At 39.0% G+C, this 23941-nt stretch overlaps 1 protein-coding gene across 1 annotated transcript in view; it reads left to right on the forward strand.

The window, feature by feature from the left end:
* NIPA1 (NIPA magnesium transporter 1) overlaps positions 1-23941 on the forward strand; it is an 86388-nt gene that overhangs the window by 46729 nt on the left and 15718 nt on the right. Inside the window, exons 2-3 of the mRNA XM_028087290.2 lie at positions 2180-2227; positions 3236-3326. Of these exons, the coding sequence (XP_027943091.1) occupies positions 2180-2227; positions 3236-3326 (139 nt within the window). The remainder of the gene's footprint in view (positions 1-2179; positions 2228-3235; positions 3327-23941) is intronic.

The raw sequence follows: 23941 nt of genomic DNA on the forward strand, positions 1-23941 counted from the left end.
AAAGAGGCAGTCCACAGAATGGGAGAAGATATTTACAAATGACACTACAGGTAAAGGGCTAGTATCCAAGATCTATAAAGAACTTCTCAAACTCAACACCCAAGAAACAAATAATCCAGTCAAAAAATGGGCAGAAGACATGAACAGACACTTCTCCAAAGAAGACATACAAATGGCTAACAGACACATGAAAAAATGTTCATCATTAACCATCAGGGAAATTCAAATCAAAACCACATTGAGATACCACCTTACACCAGTTAGAATGGCAAAAATCGAAAAGGCAAGAAACAAATGTTGGAGAGGTTGTGAAGAAAGGGGAACCCTCTTATACTGTTGGTGGGAATGCAAGTTGGTACACCCACTTTGGAAAACAGCATGGATGTGCCTCAAAAAATTAAACACAGAGTGACCCTTTGACCTAGCAATTACACTACTGGGTATTTACCCCAAAGACACAGATGTAGTGAAAAGAAGGGCCATATGCACCCCAATGTTCATAGCAGTAATGTCCACAATAGCCAAACTGGAAAGAGCCAAGATGCCCTTCAACAGATGAATGGATAAAGAAGATGTGGTCCATATATACAATGGAATATTACTCAGCCATCGGAAAGGATGAATACTCAGCTTTTACATCAACATGGGGGTGCCTGGGTGGCTCAGTCATTAAGTGTCCGCCTTCAGCTCAGGTCATGATCCCAGGGTCCTGGGATTAAGCCCTGCATCTGGCTCTCTGCTCAGCGGGAAGCCTGCTTCTCCTTCTCCCACTCCCCCTGCTTGTGTTCTCTCTCTTGCTGTGTCTTTCTCTGTCAAATGACTAAATAAAATCTTTTTTTTTTAAAAAAATCCTTTACATCCACATGGATGGGACTGGAGGAGATTATGCTAAGTGAAATAAGTCAAGCAGAGAAAGTCAATTATCACATGGTTTCACTTATTTGTGGAACATAAGGAACAGCATGGAGGACATTAGGAGAAGGAAGGGAAAAATGAAGGGGGGGAAATCGGAGGGAGAGATGAACCATGAGAGACTGTGGAATCGAGAAACAGAGTGACAGTTTTGGAGTGGAGGGGCATTGGGGGCTGGGTTGGCCCGGTGGTGGGTATTAAGGAGCGCACGTATTGCATGGAGCACTGGGTGTTATACAAAAACAATGAATTGTGGAACACTACATCAAAAACTAATGATGTATGGTGACTAACGTAACATAATAAAATAAAATTTAAAAAGAAGTATATAAAGAACTTATACAACTCAACCCCAAAAATACCAAACAATATGGTTGAAAAATGGGTAGAGGACCTAAATAGACATTTTTCAAAAGAGGACATAGTGGTGGCCAGCAGACACATGGAAAGATGCTCAACATCACTCATCATCAAGGAAATACAAATCAAAACCACAATAAGATATCAGCTCACACCTGTTAAAATGGCTAAAATCTAGAATTTGGTACCTAAATCTGAAGTGAAGAAACCTGTCAGACTAGCATTTTGACATATCCGAATTAGTACAACTATGTGTCTGAAAGGTTGGGAGACTATCTTGCTGAAGGTTCCTGTCATACAGGCAGGAAGAGGGACCCATCTGATGGGGAGGCCTGAGCATCTGCTCATGTTTCTGTCTGGCTATGCATGGGGATATATGACGGTAACCTAAGAGAATATTAGGAGACTGTGTAAAATGTCAAATCATTGAGTGAGTGAAAAAGTCTGCTGCCCAAATGGTTGAAAAAAGAGCCATATCATAAAGGTTCTGTTTTATGAAAATTATGTAACCTGCTTAAGCACCAAGTCATTGAACCCTATGCTCATAAATTATCACATAAATGGGTTGCAGTAAATGCATGAGAGAACTGGACTTCAACATAAAACTTTATGCCAAAGAATATTTGTGTCTCTGGGTGGTATCATGAGCCAAAAATAGCTTTTTATAAAGGTTTCATTTGTTGTTTGGGTCAGCTTGTGTTCATTGCAAAAAATATCTGTATTTGCCACTTTTAATGGTTTCTCATGCTGCTATTTATAGACTAACTTAGCAATTCTTTAAAGGGTGAATAAGCAGTATGGCGTTCATTTTCTCAATTTTATTTTCATGTAAAAACTCCTTTTTAAGTATATAGTTTGTAAACCTCTTGCTTAGTACTTTTCTCACATTTTTATCTCTCTTTCATAGGTACCTCCTATTTAACAGACATTGTGTGGTGGGCAGGCACAATTGCAAGTAAGTACCCAGTGTGGTGAAAAGCTTGGTGTGCTTTCTTTCTTAAGATCAGTCATTCTTCTGGCAGATCTGGAGGAGGTGGAATGAGTGTGGCTTCGTTCTTTGGGATGAGGACCAGGGTGGGAGGCATTGGTGGGGGAGATAGAGGCTCCTACTGCCTGCAGTTAGCTCTGAATATAGTCCCCCTCAGACTGTCCTGGGCCCAAAGAAATTAAAACAGCTCCTGCTTACTCATCTTTAGTCATGCTGTTGATATTTGGTGAAATTTCATGTTTTGGTGAACATAATTGATTTTAAAAAGGAGAGCTTCTTCACTTAGCCTTCAGTACAGGATCATGTACTATTGTATAAAAGAGGTCATGTGCACAGGTTATGTGCTGTCATATAAAAATAAATAATAAAATTGGGGTTTGGAACCCTAAATATATAAAGAAAAATTGTATTAAATAATCTAGAAATATCATGAGGTTTACTTGTCACACATTGTCTTCGAGGTGAGACGTTGTCTAGTGGATGTTGTTTCCTTTCATTGAGGAGCTCATCATTAAGATTTGTCTTGGTCTAGCTCTGGGTGCAGTCCCGTGCAGGCAGTAGTTTCTCCGGCTGGTGTATGAGCAGCATGTCACTGTGGCCCACTAGTCTATACTGGAGTAGATTCCAGGCCATTGAGACGACAGGAAATTCTACATGATCAGTCTTAAAAGGAGAATGTGTGAAGGAGAGAGTGGAAATATACTTTGTTGCACCCATTGTCAGTCACTGCCGTTTAGTTTGGGAATTTCCACAGAGGGCTGAAACTACTCCTGACCTGTTGGGTCATGATGCTCTGGGGCCTGCTGTCCTCTGCCTTCAGGACCCTTTATTATGCAAGTGATGCCCCATATTTACTTCCTCACCAGTAATGAAAAGAAATAGCCCTTTCAGAGCAGAGCCTTGCCAAATTAAACTCTGATCATTGCTAAAAGAGAGCTGTAATTGCAAGTGGTATTCTTGTGATTCTCTTGACAGTGGCTGTTGGCCAGATTGGAAACTTCCTGGCTTACACTGCGGTCCCCACAGTCCTGGTGACTCCACTGGGTGCCCTTGGAGTGCCGTTTGGGTGAGAATTGGGATTCTGTGTTTTGGTTTTTAATGTGTAGTTTAGATTTTTAAAAAAACTTTACATTTTAAATGTTTCTATTCAAATAATAACAGCAAAATTATAACTGAAGGTAGGTCTTCAGTATTCTACTCTATGGTTTAATTTTATCCTTCAAATTAATTTTTTGAATTATTAACCCTTCTCTTAGAAATTTGCTTTAGTATATTTCAGACCCTAACTTATGCATGGACATTAGTGAATGTGATTCTGTCTTTCTCCTGGTCTTTGCCCTGGAAGACTTTCTAGAAACTAGAGTCTTCCTGGTGCCTTGGCAAGTGATTCTGAGAAATCATTAAGCAAAACTAGTCAATTGGTGTTTTATTTGTGTGTCTAGCATCCCCTACCAGACACTGAACAATTCTCCCACTCCACCATGGGAAATTATGGAGGTAGGACAAATGACACATGGGCACCAATGGGTATAAAATAGAATTTATAACTCATAACAGTTAACAGCAGATGAATCCCCATGCGTAGGAGAAGGGCTTCTGTGTGGTCTGGAGGGATATGAGGGAGGTGGGGCTTTGGGTTTTATTGTAGTTAGAAAGTAAGTCGGGTGGAGGTTCCCACCCTCAGCAGGGGCTTGCATGGTTTGAAATTTCTCCCATTGCCAAGGGCCTGAGGACACTAGGGTCTGAGGGTATTAGCAGGCTTTCTTATCAGGGGCAAAGGGCAAAGTAGGATTGGGGACTTGAATGCTGTCAGCCACCATGCATTATAAGTGGAGTCTTTGTATTACATTTGGTTTACCTACAAAAATGATTTTATGAGACATTTATTGAATAGCTCAACACATATCCTTCCAGGAACCTATTTATACTCTGTTTTACTTTGAAGAAATTAAGAAACATATGATAGAAGAGAAATAAAATCCAAGTTTCTAACTCATTTATATAGTGGTATTCTGCTGTATTTTAGACAGATTCCTTTTTTTTTTTTTTTAATTTATTTATTTGACCGAGAGAGACACAGTGAGAGAGGGAACACAAGCAGGGGGAGTGTGAGAGGGAGAAGCAGACTTCCTGCCGAGCAGGGAGCCCGATGTGGGGCTCAATCCCAGGACCCTGGGATCATGACCCGAGCCGAAGGCAGACGATTAACCATCTGAGCCACCCAGGAGCCCCTGATTCCCAGATCCTTTCAGAGAAGTGTGTCTATGATGGATATATTTAAATTGTACTTTAAAGTCAGTTAGGCTAGGGGCACCTGGGTGGCTCAGTCGGTTTAGCAGCTGCCTTTGGCTCAGGTCGTGATCGCAGGCTCCTGGGATTGAGTCCTGCATTGGACTCCTTGCTCAGCGGGAAGTCTGCTTTTCCCTCTGCCTACTCTGCCTGCTCTGTCTGCCACTCCCCTTGCTTATGCTCTCTCTCTCTGACAAATAAGTAAAATCTTTAAAAAAAATAAAGTCAATTTGGCTTCAAGATCCTGTAGCCTAAAAAGCACAAATGTTTTCTACAGGCTAACGTTTGGAAATGTGTTTGTAGAATGTTCTTATCCAAACAAAAGACTAATATCACATGTAGCTTGATGTTGCTTTGTGTTTGGATGGCTCTAAAGAGCTTGGATTGCATGAGGGGTACTCACTTCAGGGAATCACTGCTGTAGCTTCCCAAAGCCCAGCCTCACTCTTTGATCTGTTCTCCTGAAAAAACATCAGGCAAATAAATAATCTGACCCTGGGGTCTTTGCACATTGCACATTTAATACGCATATTTTAAAATATCTTGCCTAGTTAAATTCCAAAGAACTATTCTCATGGCTTTGACAATTAAGTCACCTCACCAGAAATGTTCACTGCTGCAAGTCTTCAGGAGACAGACTAGAAATAGAGAAGAGAAATAGAATAGACTAGAAATAGATGAGGAAGCCCCAAAAGAGGTCCACTTTTGTCTGTAATGATTCAATGTATGATAAAGTAATCATCACAGCATAGTACTTCTAAAAGAAGTTTAAAAACACTTTTTTTTTGTAAGTAATTTCCAAATTACAGGAAAGTTACAAGATAAAGAATAATCAAAACAGGGGATGGGTTAAATGGGTGATGGAGATTAAGGAGTGCACATGTTGTGTTGAGCACCGGCTGTAGTATGTAAGTTTTGAAACACTATATTGTACACCTGAAACTAATATTATACTATATATTAACTAGCTGGAGTTTAAATGAAAACTTTAAAAAAAAAAGAATAATCACAACAACACCCATATACTCCTCACCTGTGCACACCTACTGTTAATATTTTATCCCACTTCCTCCATTATTTGCTTTCTCTGTATTAAGGTTTCTCAACCTCAACACTGTTGACATTTGAGGCCAGATCATTCTTTGTTGTGAGGGCTGATTTGTGCATTGTGGGGTGTTAGCATCCCTGGACTCCACTGGCCAGATGCCAGGATACCCCCCCCCCGCAAAAAATGTGTCCAGACATTACGAATGTCCTGGGAGGGGGCAAATCACCCCCAGTTGAGAACCATAAATGTGGTGTTTCCTTTGGTTTTTTTGTTCCTTTGTTTTTTATCCTTTGAGACTACATCTGTCATGACTCTTCACCCTTAAATACATCAATTTGTGTTTCCTAACACTACAAATATTCTTTTAATAACCACAGTACAATGATCAATTTCAATAAACTTAACATTGTAGTACATGTATCTAATATGCCTTCTGTATTCCAGTTTTGTTAATTGATCCATTATACCCTTATTTTATGCCATTATCCTTTATACCTTTATTTATACCACTTATGCCATTATTTTTCCTTTGTACCATCATTTTTCCTTCTAGTACAAGATCCAGTTTAGTATTGGGAGCTGCATTTAATTGTCATGTCTCTAGTCTAAAGAGATTTTTTTTCTTTAAATAAATAGTGTTGGGAAAACTGGTACGCAATTTGTAGGATCATCAATTTAAATCATAGCACCGTTAAAATATGATCTAAGCGAATTAAGTATTATATACAGAATGGCCATCAAATGTGGAAATAGACAAATACAACATTGAATGGTTTATTGATACTATTCTAGTGTGTGACTGAAGTGATATATTGAAGTATGTTGTCCTGCTCAGTAATGGAGGGTTCAGTGTTCTGTGTAAAGCTATGGAAAGCCCAATAAGTTAATGTGCCCAATTATCTGTTGCGTATAGCTGTAGACATTTTCTGTCTCTGATTTTCACTGAATAAGCCTGCATCTCTAATATAACCCAGGGTATGTACTATGGAGGTTTAATCTGTAAAAGAGGAGGAAAAAAAAGTTTAGCTGTGTTTCCATGGTTTATGGCCTATGTATAAGAAAAATATTTTTAGTTTTACAACTTGAAACAATGAATGTCTTTTAGATCTTAAAAGGATAAGAAATTTCTAAAGTTTGAAGTAATAACAATGAAAAGTTTAACTTACTACAGTAAAAAAATAATTTGTGAAAAAGATTAAATCAAAATGACAGTAATTAAAGGTATGACATAAAGAATTTCTTAAATTGGTCAGAATAATATGAAAAATACCAGTAGATAAAATGACAAAAGTCAAAACTGACAATTTGTTCATAAGAAAACACATTTGTTCCCCTAATATTAACCCTCATTTTCAATAAAATGCTCATAAGCAACCAGATACAATGTAATAAATACCTGTGTATTTAATAAATATTTCAAAAGTAAAAAGAATGTTAGAAAGGATACCTGCTAAATATAACAAACTATAAATTTATATGTGTTCTCCTTTCTTCTCTCAGCTTTTTAAAAATAGATATCAAATTTTATAAAGTAATAATTATAATAATTATTATTGGGTTTGTAAAAGACCCAAATAGCACAAAAAAAATAGTGCAAAAAGAAGGAAGTAGAAATTGAGCTATAGAGGAGTAACATTGTGTCTCACTGGGGTTAATTTAGTATCAATTTGAAATGTATTCTGATAAGCCCTAGAGAAACCACTAAAAAATAACAAAAAAATGTGAAAAAAATCAATAAGGAACTAAACTGTTACACTGGAAAAATTCACTTAATGTAAGAGAAGGCAGTAAGTGAAGAATTGGGAACAAAATGTAGAAAATAAAAAGTAAAATGGCAAACATACAAATAACAATATCATTAAAAATATTTAATGTCAGTGGATAAAACAATCCAGTAAAAAGGCAGAAATTAGGGACACCTGGGTGTCTCAGTCCGACTCTTGATTTTGGCTCAGGTCATGATCTCAGGGGTGGGATCTAGCCTGGCATCAGACTCTGCACTCAGTGCGGAGTCTGCTTGGGATTCTCTCTCTCCCTCTCCCTCTGTTCCTACCCCTGCTCTCTCTCTCTCTCTCTCTGAAATAAATAAATAAAAATATATTTTTTTAAAAAGGCAGAGTTTGTCAGGCTGTATAATGATTCAACTATATGCTGTACACAACATACTTTAGATTAAAAGATATAAATGAACTGAAAATAAAAGGAAGGAAAAGAAATATATTATGCAAACAATAGCATAAGAAAATTGGAGAGGCTACATATCAGACAAAATAAATTGTAAAACAAAAAATATTATTACTGATAGAGACATCTTATAATGACAAAAGGGTCAATCCATCAGGAAGACATAACAATTATAAACAAATATGCACCTAAAAACAGAGCTTCAAAATATAAGAAACATACTTGAAAAGAATAAAGAGCAACAGATAATTCAACAATAATAGTTACAACTTTCAATAATGGATAGAAATATCCAAATATTTTCAATAATGGATAGAAAAACTAGGCAAAAGATCAAGAAGGAGATAGAAGACTTGAATGATGCCATAAGCCAAGTAGACAAAATAGACATCTGTAGAACACTCCACCCAACAGTGGTAGAATTCTTTCCAAATGTATATGGAACATTTTCCTGGATAGACCATATGCTAGGCCATAAAAAAAAATCAATAAATTTGAAAGGATTGAAACCATACAAAGTACTTTCTCTAACTATAATAGAATGAAATCAGAAAGCAAAACCAGTGAAATTTGTGAAATTTACAAATATGTGGAAATTAAACTACTTACTACTAAATGACCAATGGGTCAAAAAACTTACAAGGGAAATTAGAAAATACTTTGAGATGAATAAAAGTGGGGAGACAACTCACCAAAGCTCACATGACTCAGCTAAATCAATACCCAGAGGAAAATTTATATATATAAATGCCTGTATTAAAAAAAAAGGAAAGATCTTAAATCAACAATCTAAGAGGGCCAACTAAACCCAAAGGAAGTAGAAGGAAGGAAATAATAAAGATTAGAGTAAATAAATGAAATAGAGACTAGAAATAAATAGTGAAAAGCAGAAAAATCCAAAGATTGTCCTTTGAAAAGATCAACAAAATTGATAACCCTTCAGTTAGATTGACAGAGAAGACTGAAGTTACTAAAATCAAGAACAAAAAGGGGATATTGCCATCAACTCTACAGAAATTAGAATTATAAGCAAATAAGATGAATAACAGTATGCCAACAAATTAGATAGCTTAGACAAAATGGTCATATTCTTAGAAAGACTCAAACTACTGAAAATATTTTAAGAATAGAAAATCTAAATAGACTTAGAGCAAATAAAGAGATTGAATTGGCAATAAAAAAAAAAAAAACACAAAAAAAAACTTCCAAGAAGAGAAGTTGAGGTAGAGGTGGTTTCACTGATGAATTCTTTCAAACATTTAAAGAAGAATTAATAGAATTCTTCACAAACTCTTCCAAAAAATAGGAAAGATGGGAACTCTTCCCAACTCACTCTCTGAGATAATATTACCTTGTAACAAAACCAAAGAAATCACCAGAAAGGAAAACTACAAATCAATTTTCTTATTAATATAGATGGAGCAATCCTCAACAAAATACTAGCCAATTGAATTCAATATATAAAAAGGATTATACACCATGACCAAGTGGGATTTATCTCAAGAATGCAAGGTAGATTTAGCATCAGAGTAAGTTAATACACCTCATCAATAGAATAAAGGTTAAACACATTTCAGTAGACATATAAAAATCATTTTATAAAATTCAACACTCCTTCATGATGAAAACAAATCAATATGCTAGAAATAGAAGGGCACCTGGGTAGCTCAGTTGGTTAAACATCCAACTCTTCATCTCAGCTCAGGTCTTGATCTCAGGGTCGTGAGTTCAAGCCCTGCATTGGGTTCCACATTGGGCATGGAGCCTACTTAAAAAAAATGCTAGAAATAAAGGGTAACTTCCTAATCTGGCAAAGTATCTCTATGAAAACCCCCCAGCTAACATCATACTTAATGGTTGAGGACTGGATGATTTCCCCCTAAGATCAGGAACAAGACATCTACTTTTGCCACTTATATTCAGCATTGTACCAAAGACTCCAGCCAATATAGTTGGGCAGGCAAATTAAATGAATGAGAATGAATTAAAAGCCATCTTGTTTGGAAAGGAAGAAGTCAAACTATCTCTGTTAGAACCGACATGATCTTGTATATGGAAAATTCTATGGAACTGCTAAGAAACTATCAGAACTAATAAGTTCAGCAAGGGTACTGGATATAAGATCAATATACAAAAATCAATTGTATCTGTATACAGTAGCAGTGAGCATGCCAAAAATGAAATTAAGAAAACAATTCAATTATAGTATGAAAACAAAGTACTTAAGAATACATTTTTAAAAAGAAGTATAAACTCACTCTGAAACCATAAAAATATCTTTGAAAGAAATTAATTCTAAATAAATGGTCCATATTCACATATTAACAAGAATTAATATTGTTAAGATGATGATACTAACTCATCTACAGATTCAGAGCAATCTCTATCAGAATCATTTGAAATTGACAAGCTGATCTTAAAATTCATATAGAAATGCAAGAGACCCAGAATAGCCCAAACAGTCATGATAAATAAATACACAGCTGGAGGACTCACACTTCTTGATTTCAAAACATTTTATAAAACTACAGTAATCAGAACAGTGTGGTACTGAGTTAAGGATAGACATATATATCAATAAAATAAAATTGAGATTCCAGAAATAAACCCTAACATTTATAGTCAACAGATTTTTACCAATGGTTAAAGACAATTTAGTAAGGAAAGAACAGTCTTTTCAATTAGTGTTGATCCAACTGGGTATCCAAATGCAAATAAATGAAGTTATACTCCTACATGTACATATACTCCCAGCCATGTGCACACTATATATAAAAAATTAACTCAAAAGGGATCGAGTACCTAAATTTAAAAGCTTAAACTATAAAACTCTTGAAGAAAAAATATAAATTTTTGTGACATTGGATTAGGCAGTGTTTCCCTAGATTTGACACATAAAGCACAAGCAACAAAAGAAAAATAGATAAATTGGGCATTATATAAATTTAAAACTTTTGTGCTTTAAAGAATGCCATCAAGGAGGTGAAAAGCCAGGAAAAAAACATGTCACCAAAATGGTGATATGTGGGAATCCACTCTCTATCCCCTCACAAAGATCAATGATTGGACAGTTATCTATGAAGAGAAACAGTTCTGGGAGAGGTCTGGAGTCTGCGTAAAAAACTTTAGCAACACTGTGGAACAAAAAACCTGAGAATAACCACAAAAGAACAGAAAGAAGACAACTTCATTTTACCTGCATCATTCCTTCCCCCAAGCTGACATTGCACAGCACCAGGAGGGAACTTCTCAACCAGAAAGTGTTTTCCTTGCCAGGAAAGGAGGGGCAGGGTGAGCAACCAGCTTTCCCAACCTTTCAGGACATTGCTCCAAGGTTCTGCTTTAGTTTCACTCCACCCACACTGCAAAAGCTGACAGATAGAGGTGGCTAGGAGGAACAGGGAAGAAAAGGGATACCAATAGCAGCCATGCAGTGAGAGCGATTTTGACTCACTTACCTGCTCTGCAGATAAATCCAGCAGATTTTGCCACTGAAGAAGCGAATGGCCAGCACAGTTGCCACAGACACCTGGAAATTTCATATGCCCCAGAGGTATTCATATTCGTGATACTAGCCATCAAAATCCTCCTCGTTCCAATTCCCACCCCACTCTTGCCAGCTCCCAGGAACCACTTGAGCATCCATTCCAGAACTCTGTAGCTGTGTGAGTACAGGACATCAGCCTAGACTCCTACAGCTGACCGAGTGCGTGTTCAGGGTTTGCCTTTCCAGCTATGCCCTTCCATACTGTAAGGTGCCATGTGTGAGTTTGGGGCTAGCCTGTCCATTTGTGCCCGTCTGTACTGTACGCGTGAAATCTGTCCCCAACCTCCACTTCATTGTGCATGCAGGCAGGGGTACTACTGATAGAATATGCTGACAATTAGAGTCTCTGCAGCAGCCTATTGTCCTGATTAGGCCTTATCATCTGTCACTGCCCTGCACCACCATGTTCACCTGAAGGTAGCTCCTCCACGTTTGCACCTGCACACCTCCATCCTGACCCCTATGACTGGCCTACACTGTAGTACACACACCCAAGGAAAGAAGGTGCAGCCACACCAACAGCCAGGGCCTTTGCAGCTACCAATGAGCTTGTAGTTGGCCCTGGCCTTTACTGCCTGTCTTAGTCCTGAGCACTATGTATGTGTCTGCAACTGGACTCTACGACTACATAGGCACATGCAGCTGGCCCCTATAGCCAGCCATGTGCACACCAGCTCTCGCCATCACCACTGCCTGCCCTGATCCGTATTCATTGGACCTGAAGGCACTGCTAAAGACACTAGTAGCCATAGCAGCCACTTCAAACCCTCACAGTTCTTGCCAAGAAACACATAGTTGTCAATGTGGAGGACCTCAGCAGCCTGAGCTGAAGAGACATTACACCCCACCAGATGTGGTGCTGCCACACACACCCATTCTTGGTACCCTGCAACACTAAACCCAAAGTCACAGCATACTCCAGTGTGCTGTTATCCATAAGTAAAAGTCTTCCTTTCCTGATGTCAGTCCCTAAAGTCCGGAAGAGGTGACAGCATTTTCAAATGCACAGACACCTATACAAGGCTACAGGGATCATGCAGAATCAGGGAAATATGACTCCTCCAAACAAACACAGTAAACCTCTGGTTACTGGCCCCAAAGAAATGGATATCCAGAAATTGCTTAACCAAGAATTCAGAAATAATTCCCTTAAAGATGCTAAGAGAACACAAACAATTTAAAGACATCTGGAAAAGAACACAAGAACAAAATGAGAAGTTCAAGAAAGAGACAACCTATAAAAGATCCAAACAAATTTTGGAGCTGAAGAATACAACTGATATACTGAAGAATTCAATAAAGAACTTCAACAGCACCCTTGACCAATCAGAAGAAAGAATTAGTTAGCTAGAAGATAGACCAATTGAAATCATCTAATCAGAGGAGCAGAAAGCAAAAAGAATGAAGAAAGACTATGGGACTAAGGCACCTTCATGGAAACAGTGTACGATTATTGGAAAAAGAGAGGGAGAAAGGGGTTAGAAAGCTTATTTAAATAAATAGTGGTTGAGAACGTCCTGAACCTGGGGAGAGATTTGGACATCCAGGTTTATAAACCTCAGAGGTCACACCAGAATTTCAATCCAAAATGATCTTCACCAAGACATATTATAATAAAACTGTCTAATATCAAAGATGAAAAGAGTATTTTAAAACTAGCAAGACAGGGGTGCTTGGGTGGCTCAGTTGGTTAAGCATCTGCCTTCAGCTTAGGTCATGATCCCAGGATCTTGGGATCAAGCCCCATGTTGGGCTCCCTGCTCAGCAGAGGAGTCTGCTTCTCCCTCTCCCTCCCCTGCTTGTGCTCTCTCTCTCTCACTTCTCTTTCAAATAAATAAATAAAACCTTTTAAAAAAGAGAAAAGAAAAAACAGCAAGAGAAAAAAATTCTCTCTCACAAGGAAACTCCCATATTATGAGCAGATTTCTTACAAAAGACCTTGTAAGCCAGGAGATAATGGGATGGTATATTCAAAGTGTTGAAAAAAAGAAACTATTGGGGTGCCTGGGTTAAGTGTCTACCTTCGGCTCAGGTCATGATCCCAGGGTTCTGGGATCAAGCCCCGCATCAGGCTCCCTCCTCTGTGGGGAAGCCTGCCTCTCCCTCTCGTACTCCCACTGCTTGTGTTCCCTCTCTCGCTGTGTCTCTCTCTGTTAAATAAATAAATAAAATCTTTAAAAAAAAATGAAAAAAAGAAACTGTATAGCAAGAATACTTTACCCAGGAAAGTTTCCTTCAAAATTTTTTTATTGTTATGTTAATCACCATACATTACATCATTAGTTTTTATTAATTTTGTGTTGTTATGTTAATCACCATACCATATCACCATATGTCAATCACCGTCATTAGTTTTTGATGTAGTGTTCCGTGATTCATCATTTGTGCATAACACCCAGTGCTCCACGCAGAATGTGCCCTCTTTAATAACCATCACCAGGCTAACCCATCCCCCCACCCCCCTCCCCTATAGAACCCTCAGTTTGTTTTTCAGAGTCCATCGTCTCTCATGGTTCGTCTCCCCCTCCGACTTACTCCCCTTCATTCTTCCCCTCCTGCTATCTTCTTCCTTTTTTTTTCTTAACATATATTGGATTATTGTTTCAGAAGTACACATCTGTGATTCAACAGTCTTGCACAGTTCACAGCGCTCACCATAGCACATACCCTCCCCAATGTCTATCACCCAGCCACCCCATCCCTCCCACCCCCCACCACTCTAGCAACCCTCAGTTTGTTTCCTGAGATTAAGAATTCGTCATATCACTGAGGTCATATGATACATGTCTTTCTCTGATTGACTTATTTCATTCAGCACAACACCCTCCAGTTCCATCCACGACGTTGCAAATGGCAAAATCTCATTCCTTTTGATGCCTGCATAATATTCCATTGTGTATATATACCACATCTTCTTTATCCATTCATCTGTCGATGGACATCTTGGCTCTTTCCACAGTTTGGCTATTGTGAACATTGCTGCTATAAACATAGGGGTGCACGTACCCCTTCGGATCCCGACATTTGTATCTTTGGGGTAAATACCCAGTAGTGCAGTTGCTGGATCGTATGGTAGCTATATTTTCAACTGTTTGAGGAACCTCTATACTGTTTTCCAGAGTGGTTGCACCAGTTTGCATTCCCACCAACAGTGTAGGAGGGTTCCCCTTTCACCGCATCCCCGCCAACATCTGTGTTTCCTGACTTGTTAATTTTAGCTATTCTGACTGGTGTGAGGTGGTATCTCATTGAGGTTTTGATTTGGATTTCCCTGATGCCGAGCGATGTTGAGCACTTTTTCATGTGCCTGTTGGCCATTTGGATGTCTTCTTTGGAAAAATGTCTGTTCATGTCTTCTGCCCATTTCTTTATTTTTTATTTTTTTTATTGTTATGTTAATCACCATACATTACATCATTAGTTTTTGATGCAGTGTTCCATGATTCATTGTTTGTTCATAACACCCAGTGCTCCATGCAGAACGTGCCCTTCTCAATACCCATCACCAGGCTAACCCATCCCCCTACCCTCCTCCCCTCTAGAACCCTCAGTTTGATTTTCAGAGTCCATCATCTCTCATGGTTCGTCTCCCCCTCTGACTTACTCCCCTTCATTCTTCCTCTCCTGTTATCTTCTTTTTCTTTTTTCTTAAAATGTGTTTCGTTATTTGTTTCAGAAGTACAGGTCTGTGATTCAACAGTCTTGCACAATTCACAGCGCTCACCGTAGCACATACCCTACCCAATGTCTATCACCCAGCCACCCCATCCCTCCCGCCCCCAACCATTCCAGTAACACTCAGTTTCTTTCCTGAGATTAAGAATTCCTCATATCAGTGAGGTCATATGATACACGTCTTTCTCTGATTGACTTATTTCACTCAGCATAACACCCTCCAGTTCCATCCACGTCGTTGCAAATGGCAAGATCTCATTCCTTTGGATGGCTGCATAATATTCCATTGTGTATATATACCACATCTTCTTTATCCATTCATCTGTCGATGGACATCTTGGCTCTTTCCACAGTTTGGCTATTGTGGACATTGCTACTATAAACATTGGGGTGCACGTACCCCTTCAGGTCCCTACATTTGTATCTTTGTGGTAAATACCCAGTAGTGCAATTGCTGGATCGAATGGTAGCTCTAATTTCAACTGTTTGAGGAACCTCCATACTGTTTTCCAGAGTGGTTGCACCAGCTTGCATTCCCACCAACAGTGTAGGAGGGTTCCCCTTTCTCCACATCCCCGCCAACATCTATCATTCCCTGACTTGTTAATTTTAGCCATTCTGACGGGTGTGAGGTGGTCTCTCATTGAGGCTTTGATTTGGATTTCCCTGATGCTGAGCGATGTTGAGCACTTTTTCATGTGCCTGTTGGCCATTTGGATGTCTTCTTTGGAAAAATGTCTGTTCATGTCTTCTGCCCATTTCTTGATTGGATTATTTGTTCTTTGGGTGTTGAGTTTGATAAGTTCTTTATAGATTTTGGATACTAGCCCTTTATCTGATATGTCATTTGCAAATCTTTCCTCCCATTCTGTAGGTTGTCTTTTGGTTTTGTGGACTGTTTCTTTTGCTGTGCAAAAGCTTTTTATCTTGATGAAATCCCAATAGTTCATTTTTGCCCTTGCTTCCCTCGCCTTTGGCGATGTTTCTAGGAAGAAATTGCTGTGGCGGAGGTCGAAGAGGTTGCTGCCTGTGTTCTCCTTTAGGATTTTGATGGACTCCTGTCTCACGTCTAGGTCTTTCAACCATTTGGAGTCTATTTTTGTGTGTGGTGTAAGGAAATGGTCCAGTTTCATTCTTCTGCATGTGGCTGTCCAATTTTCCCAACACCATTTGTTGAAGAGACTGTCTTTTTGCCATTGGACATTCTTTCCTGCTTTGTGAAAGAATAGTTGACCATAGAGTTGAGGGTCCATTTCTGGGCTCTCAATTCTGTTCCACTGATCTATGTGTCTGTTTTTGTGCCAGTACCGTACTGTCTTGATGATGACAGCTTTGTAATAGAGCTGGAAGTCCAGAATTGTGATGCCGCCAGCTTTGCTTTTGTTTTTCAATATTCCTCTGGCTGTTCGGGGTCTCTTCTGGTTCCATACAAATTTTAGGATGATTTGTTCCATTTCTTTGAAAAAAGTGGACGGTATTTTGATGGGGATTGCATTGAATGTGTAGACTGCTCTAGGTACAACTGACATCTTCACAATATTTGTTCTTCCAATCCATGAGCATGGAACGTTTTTCCAATTCTTTGTGTCTTCTTCAATTTCTTTCATGAGTATTTTATAGTTTTCTGAGTACAGGTCCTTTGCCTCTTTGGTTACATTTATTCCTAGGTATCTTATGGTTTTGGGTGCAATTGTAAATGGGATCGACTCCTTGATTTCTCTCTCTTCTGTCTTGTTGTTGGTGTATAGGAATGCCACTGATTTCTGTGCATTGATTTTATATCCTGCTACTTTACTGAATTCCTATATGAGTTCTAGCAGTTTTGGGGTGGAGTCTTTTAGGTTTTCCACATACAGTATCATATCATCTGCAAAGAGTGAGAGTTTGACTTCCTCTTTGCCGATTTGGATGCCTTCGATTTCTTTTTGTTGTCTGATTGCTGTGGCTAGGACTTCTAATACTATGTTGAATAGCAGTGGTGATAGTGGACATCCCTGCCGCGTTCCTGACCTTAGGGGAAAAGCTCTCAGCTTTTCCCCATTGAGAATGATATTCGCTGTAGGTTTTTCATAGATGGCTTTTATGATATTGAGGTAGGTATCCTCTATCCCTGTACTCTGAAGTGTTTTGACCAAGAAAGGATGCTGTGCTTTGTCAAATGCCTTTTCTGCATCTATTGAGAGGATCATATAATTCTTTTTATTTCTTTTTTTAATGTATTTTATCACGTTGATTGATTTGCGAATGTTGAACCAACCTTGAAGCCCAGGGATAAATCCCACTTGGTCATGGTGAATAATCCATTAATATACTGTTGGATCCTATTGGATATTATTTTGGTGAGAATTTTTGCATCCATGTTCATCAAGGGTATTGGTCTGTAATTCTCCTTTTTGATGGGGCCTTTGTCTGGTTTTGGGATCAAGGTAATGGTGGCCTCATAAAATGAGTTTGGAAGTTTTCCTTCCATTTCTATTTTTTGGAACAGTTTCAGGAGAATAGGTATTAATTCTTCTTGAAATGTTTGGTAGAATTCCCCTGGGAAGCCATCTCGCCCTGGGCTTTTGTTTGTTGGGAGATTTTTGATGACTCCTTCAATTTCCTTAGTGGTTATAGGTCTGTTCAGGTTTTCTGTTTCTTCCTGCTTCAATTTTTGGAGTTGATACATCTCTAGGAATGCACCCATTTCTTCCAGGTTATCTAATTTGCTGGCATAGAGTGGCTCATAATATGTTCTTATAATTGTTTGTATTTCTTTGGTGTTGGTTGTGATCTCTCCTCTTTCATTCATGATTTTGTTGATTTGGGTCATTTCTCTTTTCTTTTTGATAAGTCTGGCCAGGGGTTTATCAATCTTGTTAATTCCTTCAAAGAACCAGCTCCTAGTTTCGTGGATCTGTTCTACTGTTCTTTTGGTTTCTGTTTCATTGATTTCTGCTCTGATCTTTATTACTTCTCTTCTCCTGCTGGGTTTAGGCTTTATTTGCTGTTCTTTCTCTAGCTCCTTTAGGTGTAGGGTTAGGTTGTGTATTTGAGAACTTTCTTGTTTCTTGAGAAAGGCTTGTATTGCTATATACTTTCCTCTCAGGACTGCCTTTGTTGTATCGCAAAGATTTTGAACCGTTGTGTTTTCATTTTCATTGGTTTCCGTGAATTTTTTTTAATTCTTCTTTAATTTCCTGGTTGACCCATTCATTCTTTAGTAGGATGCTCTTTAGCCTCCATGTATTTGAGTTCTTTCTGACTTTCCTCTTGTGATTGAGTTCTAGTTTCAAAGCATTGTGGTATGAAAATATGCAGGGAATGATCCCAATCTTTTGGTACAGGTTGAGACCTGATTTGTGACCTAGGATGCGATCTATTCTGGAGAATGTTCCATGGGCACTAGAGAAGAATGTGTATTCTGTTCCTTTGGGATGGAATGTTCTGAATATGTCTGTAAAGTCCATTTGGTCCAGTGTTTCATTTAAAGTCTTTATTTCCTTGTTGATCTTTTGCTTAGATGATCTGTCCATTTCAGTCAGGGGGGGGTGTTAAATTCCCCCCCTATTATTGTATTGTTGTCAATGTGTTTCGTTGCTTTTGTTATTAATTGGCTTATATACATGGCTGCTCCCATGTTAGGGGCATAGATATTTACAGTTGTTAGATCTTCTTGTTGGATACACCTTTTACGTAGGATATAGTGTCCTTCCTCATCTCTTATTACAGTCTTTGTTTTAAAATCTAATTTGTCCGATAGAAGGGTTGCCACCCCAGCTTTCTTTTGGTGTCCATTAGCATGGTAAATGGTTTTCCACCCCCTCACTTCAATGTGGGTGTGTCTTTGGGTCTAAAATGAGTCTCTTGCAGACAGCATGTGGATGGGTCTTGTTTTTTTATCCAATCTGATAGCCTGTGTCTTTTGATTGGGGCATTTAGCCCATTTACATTCAGAGTAAGTATTGAAATATATGAATTTAGTGCCATTGTACTGCCTGTTTGGTGACTGTTACTACATATTGTCTGTGTTCCTTTCTGATCTATGCTGCTTTTAGTCTCTCTCTTTGCTTAGAGGACCCCTTTCAATATTTCTTTTAGGGCTCGTTTCGTGTTTCCAAATGCCCTTAGTTTTTGTTTGTCCTGGAAGCTTTTTCTCTCTCCTTCAATTTTCAATGACAGCCTAGCTGGATATAGTATTCTTGGCTGCATATTTTTCTTGTTTAGTGCTCTGAGGATATCATGCCAATCCTTTCTGGCCTGCCAGGTCTCTGTGGATATGTCTGTTGCCAATCTAATGTTTCTACCCTTGTAGGTTACATATCTCTTCTCCCCAACTGCTTTCAGGATTTTCTCTTTGTCTCTGAGACTCGTAAGTTTTACTATTAGACGTCAGGGTGTTGACCTATTTTTACTGATTTTGAGAGGGGTTCTCTGTGCCTCCTGGATTTTGATGCTTGTTTCCTTCCCCACATTAGGGAAGTTCTTTGCTATAATTTGCTCCAGTATACCTTCTGCCCCTCTCTTTCTTTCTTCTTCTTCTGCGATCCCAATTATTCTAATGTTGTTTTGTCTTATGGTATCGCTTATCTCTCGAATTCTGCCCTCGTGGTCCTTAGTTGTTTATCTCTCTTTTTCTCAGCCTCTTTATTTTCCATCATTTCGTCTTCTATATCGCTGATTCTCTCTTCTTCCTCATTTATCCTAGCAATTATTGCCCCCATTTTTGATTGCACCTCATTAATAGCCTTTTTTACTTCAACTTGGTTAGATTTTAGTTCTTTTATTTCTCCAGAAAGGGTTTCTCTAATAACTTCCACGCTTTTTTCAAGCCTAGCTAGTATCTTTAAAGTCATGATTCTGAACTCTAGGTCCGACAATACGGACTAATGTCCGTATTGAGTAGGTCCCTGGCAGACGGTAGTACCTCTTGTTCTTTTTGCTGAGGTGATTTTTTTCGTCTTGTCATTTTGTCCAGAGAATAGATGAATGAGAGAACAAAATGCTAACAGGTTAACAACGTCCCCAGCAAATATACACTATACAAATCAGAAAAGACCTGAAACCAGGGGAAAAGAAAGGGAAAGAAAGAAAAAAGAAAGAAAAAAAGAAGGAAAAGATAAAAAGAAAAACAGAACAAAACAAAAAGAAACAGAATATGATCAAATATGGTCAGGGTAGTGCATAGATCAGTGCCACACACTAGATTTTGAGCATATTTTGGTCTTTTAGAAGAAAGTGCCTACTAAAATTTTAAAGGAAGAAAGACTTACATATGTACAAAATAAGGGTTGATACAATGAAGGGATGGAAGATGACTGTAAAGATGAAAATTATAAAAGATTTTATAAAAAGGAATTGATAAGAAGTTATTTGAAAAAAGAAAGAATATTTAAAAAGAAAAAAGAAAAAAAAAGGGAGAGAATGTGATCAGGCAGGAGACTAGAACAAAGCCATATACTAGTGATTTAGGGTATATTTTGATCTGTTAGAAGAAACTGTATCTCAAACTTTTAAAGAGAGAACAACTTATATATATATGCCCAAAATAAGGGTAACTACTATGAAGGGATAAAATATGACTCTAAAAATGAAAAATAAAAAATGTTTTTTTAAAAAAGGGATTGATAAGATGTTGTTTGAAAAAGGGAAAAAGAAAAATTTAAAAAAAAACCGTTAAAAAAATTAACTTTGAAAAACTAATGAATCATGGTAAAAAGCCATGAATTCTATGTGCAGTATTCCTCTAGCGCTGGAGTTCTCCCGTTCTCCTTGATCGGAAACTTGGTCTTGGCTTGCTGGCTGTTCGTGATGATCTTCTGGGGGAGGGGCCTGTTGCCGTGATTCCCAAATGTCTTTGCCAGAGGCCGAATTGCCCCGCCCTTGTCCCTCCGGGCTAAGCAATCTGCTCGGGTTTGCTCTCAGGAGCTTTTGTTCCCTGCAAGCTCCCGGCACAGCTTTGGAGGACCAGAGTGAAAATGTTCGCCTCCCAATCTCCGCCCGGAGGAGCTGAGAACTCGGGGCCCCACTCCTCAGTGTGCCCCCCAGAGAAAACCAGTCACTCCCGTCTCCCCGGTCTCCGGCCGCACTCTGTGTTCACCCAGCCTGGGACCGAGTGTTTCTGTCTCTGGCACCCAATCCCGTGTGAAGTCTCCAAACCCAGCAGATCCCTGCGGTGCGCTCCCACGTCGCTCCTCCCAGGGGAGGAAAGGGAGTCTCCCCAGCTCTGCTGCGGGGGGTCCCTGCTGGAGGAGCAGTGGCCCGACTGGGCCGCGGATCACGGTTTATGGCAACCCCGAGCTGAGAGCCCGTGCCTCGGCACCGTCTCTGCAGCCGGCTTCCCCGCTCTGATACCAGGGAGCTCTGCTGTACTCAGGCACCCCCAGTCTTTCTGTGACCCCGAGGGTCCTGAGACCGCACTGTCCCGTGAGGGTTCCACCTCCCCCTTAGCCACTGGAGTGACGTCCCTCAGCGGAGCCAATTTCTAAAAGTTCTGATTTTGTGCTCCACGGCTCTATCACTTGCCAGAAGCGGCCGACGGAGGCCCCCTCCCCCCCGTGTATCCTCCCGAATATCTCCTCGGATTCACTTCTCCGCACGTCCTACCTTCCAGTAAGTGGTTGCTTTTCTGTTCAGAGAGTTGTTGCTATTTTTCTCTTCGATCTCCTGTTGAGTTCGTAGGTGTTCAGAATGGTTTGATCCCTATTCAGCTGAATTCCTGAGACCAGACGAAATTCAGGTCTCCTACTCCTCCACCATCTTGCTCCGCCCCTCGTTTCCTTCAAAATTAAAAAGAGATAAAGACTATGAAGAAGCTTTTTATTTGGATACCAATAGTTTATTTTTGCTTTTGTTTTCCTTGTGTCAGGAGACATATCTAGAAAAATGTTGCTACAGCCAATGTCAGAAATATGGTCTCTTGTGCTCTCTTCTGGGATTTTTATGATTTCAAGTTACACATTTAGGTCTTTAATCCATTTTGAGTTTATTTTTGTGTATGGTATAAGAAAGTTGTCTAGTTTCATTCTTTTGCATAGAGTTGATCCGTTTTTCCATAGAGAACAATCTGATGGCTACCGGAGGAGATGTGGATGAGGGGATGGATTAAATAGGTGGTGGATATTAAGGAGTGTACTTGTGATGAGCACTGGGTGATGGAATTGTTGAACAAGTTTATTGTACACCTGAAACTAATATAACACTATATGTTAACTATACTTCAATTTTTTCTTTTTTTTAAATTTTATTTTATTATGTTAGTCACCATACAATACATCATTAGTTTTTGATATAGTGGAATTTTTTCAAAAAAGAGATAAAGACTTTCCCTGATGAACAACAGTTAAAGGAGTGGATCACCACTAGACCTGCCTTACAAGAGATGCTGAAAGTTCTTCAACCTGAAATGAAAGCGTGCTAATTAGTAACATGAAAATATATAAGACACTGGTGAAGGTAAGCAGATAGTCAGATTCAGAATATTCTACTACTGTAATATGGTGGTGTGTTAATACTAACTACAGTGTACTGGTTAAAGGACAAAACTATTAAAAATAATTACAGCTACAATAATTTGTTAGTTGATACACAATATAAAAAGTCGTAAATCGTGACAGCAAAAACAAAAGGCAGGTAGTAAAAAGGTAGAGTTTTTGTAAGGGAGTAAAGTCAAATTTCTATCATAAAATAGACTGTTAAAGATATAAAGTGTTTTGTGTATGCCTCATGGTAAACATGTAGTGAAAGCATACAGTGGATGCATAAAAGGTAAAGACAAGGGAATCAAAGTATATCACTACAGCAAGTCATCAGTTCACAAAGGAAGGTAGAAAAGTTGGAGAAAGGAACAAGGGAACTACAAAACAGCCAGAAAACAATTAGATGACATTAGTAAGTGAGGATTTACTGTAAATGCAAGTGGTGTGAATTTTCCAATCAAAAGACATAGACCAGCTGGATGGATAAAAAAAGAGGACCCTACGATATACTGCCTACAATAAACTCAATTCATCTTTTTAAAATTTTATTATGTTATGTTAAACACCATACATTACAACATTAATTTTTGATGTAGTGTTCCATGAATCATTATTTTCGTTTAAAACCGGTGCTCCATTCAGTACGTGACCTCTTTAATACCCATCACCCGGCTAACCCATCTCCCCACCACCTCCCCTCTAAAATCCTCAGTTTGTTTCTCAGAGCCCATAGTCTCTCATGGTTTGTCTCCCTAACCGATTTCCCCCCCTTCATTTTTCCCTTCCTGCTATCTTCTTCTTCTTTTTTTTAACATATAATGTATTATTTGTTTCAGAGGTACAGGTCTGTGATTCAACAGTCTTACACAATTCACAGTGCTCACCCTAGCACATACCCTCCCCAATGTCTATCACCCAGGCACCCCATCCCTCCCACCCCCCACCACTCAAGCAACCCTCAGTTTGTTTCCTGAGATTAAGAATTCCTCATATCCCAGTGAGATCATAGGATACATGTCTTTCTCTGATTGACTTATTTCGCTCAGCATAATACCCTCCAGTTCCATCCACGTTGTTGCAAATGGCAAGATCTCATTCCTTTTGACGGCTGCATAATATTCCATTGTATATATATATACCACATCTTCTTTATCCATTCATCTGTCGATGGACATCTTGGCTCTTTCCACAGTTTGGCTATTGTGGACATTGCTGCTATAAACTTCGGGGTGCATGTACCCCTTTTGATCCCTCCATTTGTATCTTTGGGGTAAATACCCACTAGTGCAATTGCTGGGTCGTAAGGTAGCTCTATTTTCAACTTTTAGAGGAACCTCCATACTGTTTTCCAGAGTGGTTGCACCAGTTTGAATTCCCACCAACAGTGTAAGGGGGTTCCCCTTTCTCCGCATTCCCGCCAACATCTGTCGTTTCCTGATTTGTTAATTTTAGTCATTCTGACTGCTGTGAGGTGGTATCTT

This window comes from Eumetopias jubatus, unplaced genomic scaffold, assembly GCF_037043125.1.
Source record: "Eumetopias jubatus isolate StellerSeaLion01/CBP00866 unplaced genomic scaffold, mEumJub1_p1.0 scaffold_7, whole genome shotgun sequence".
Taxonomy (NCBI): domain Eukaryota; kingdom Metazoa; phylum Chordata; class Mammalia; order Carnivora; family Otariidae; genus Eumetopias; species Eumetopias jubatus.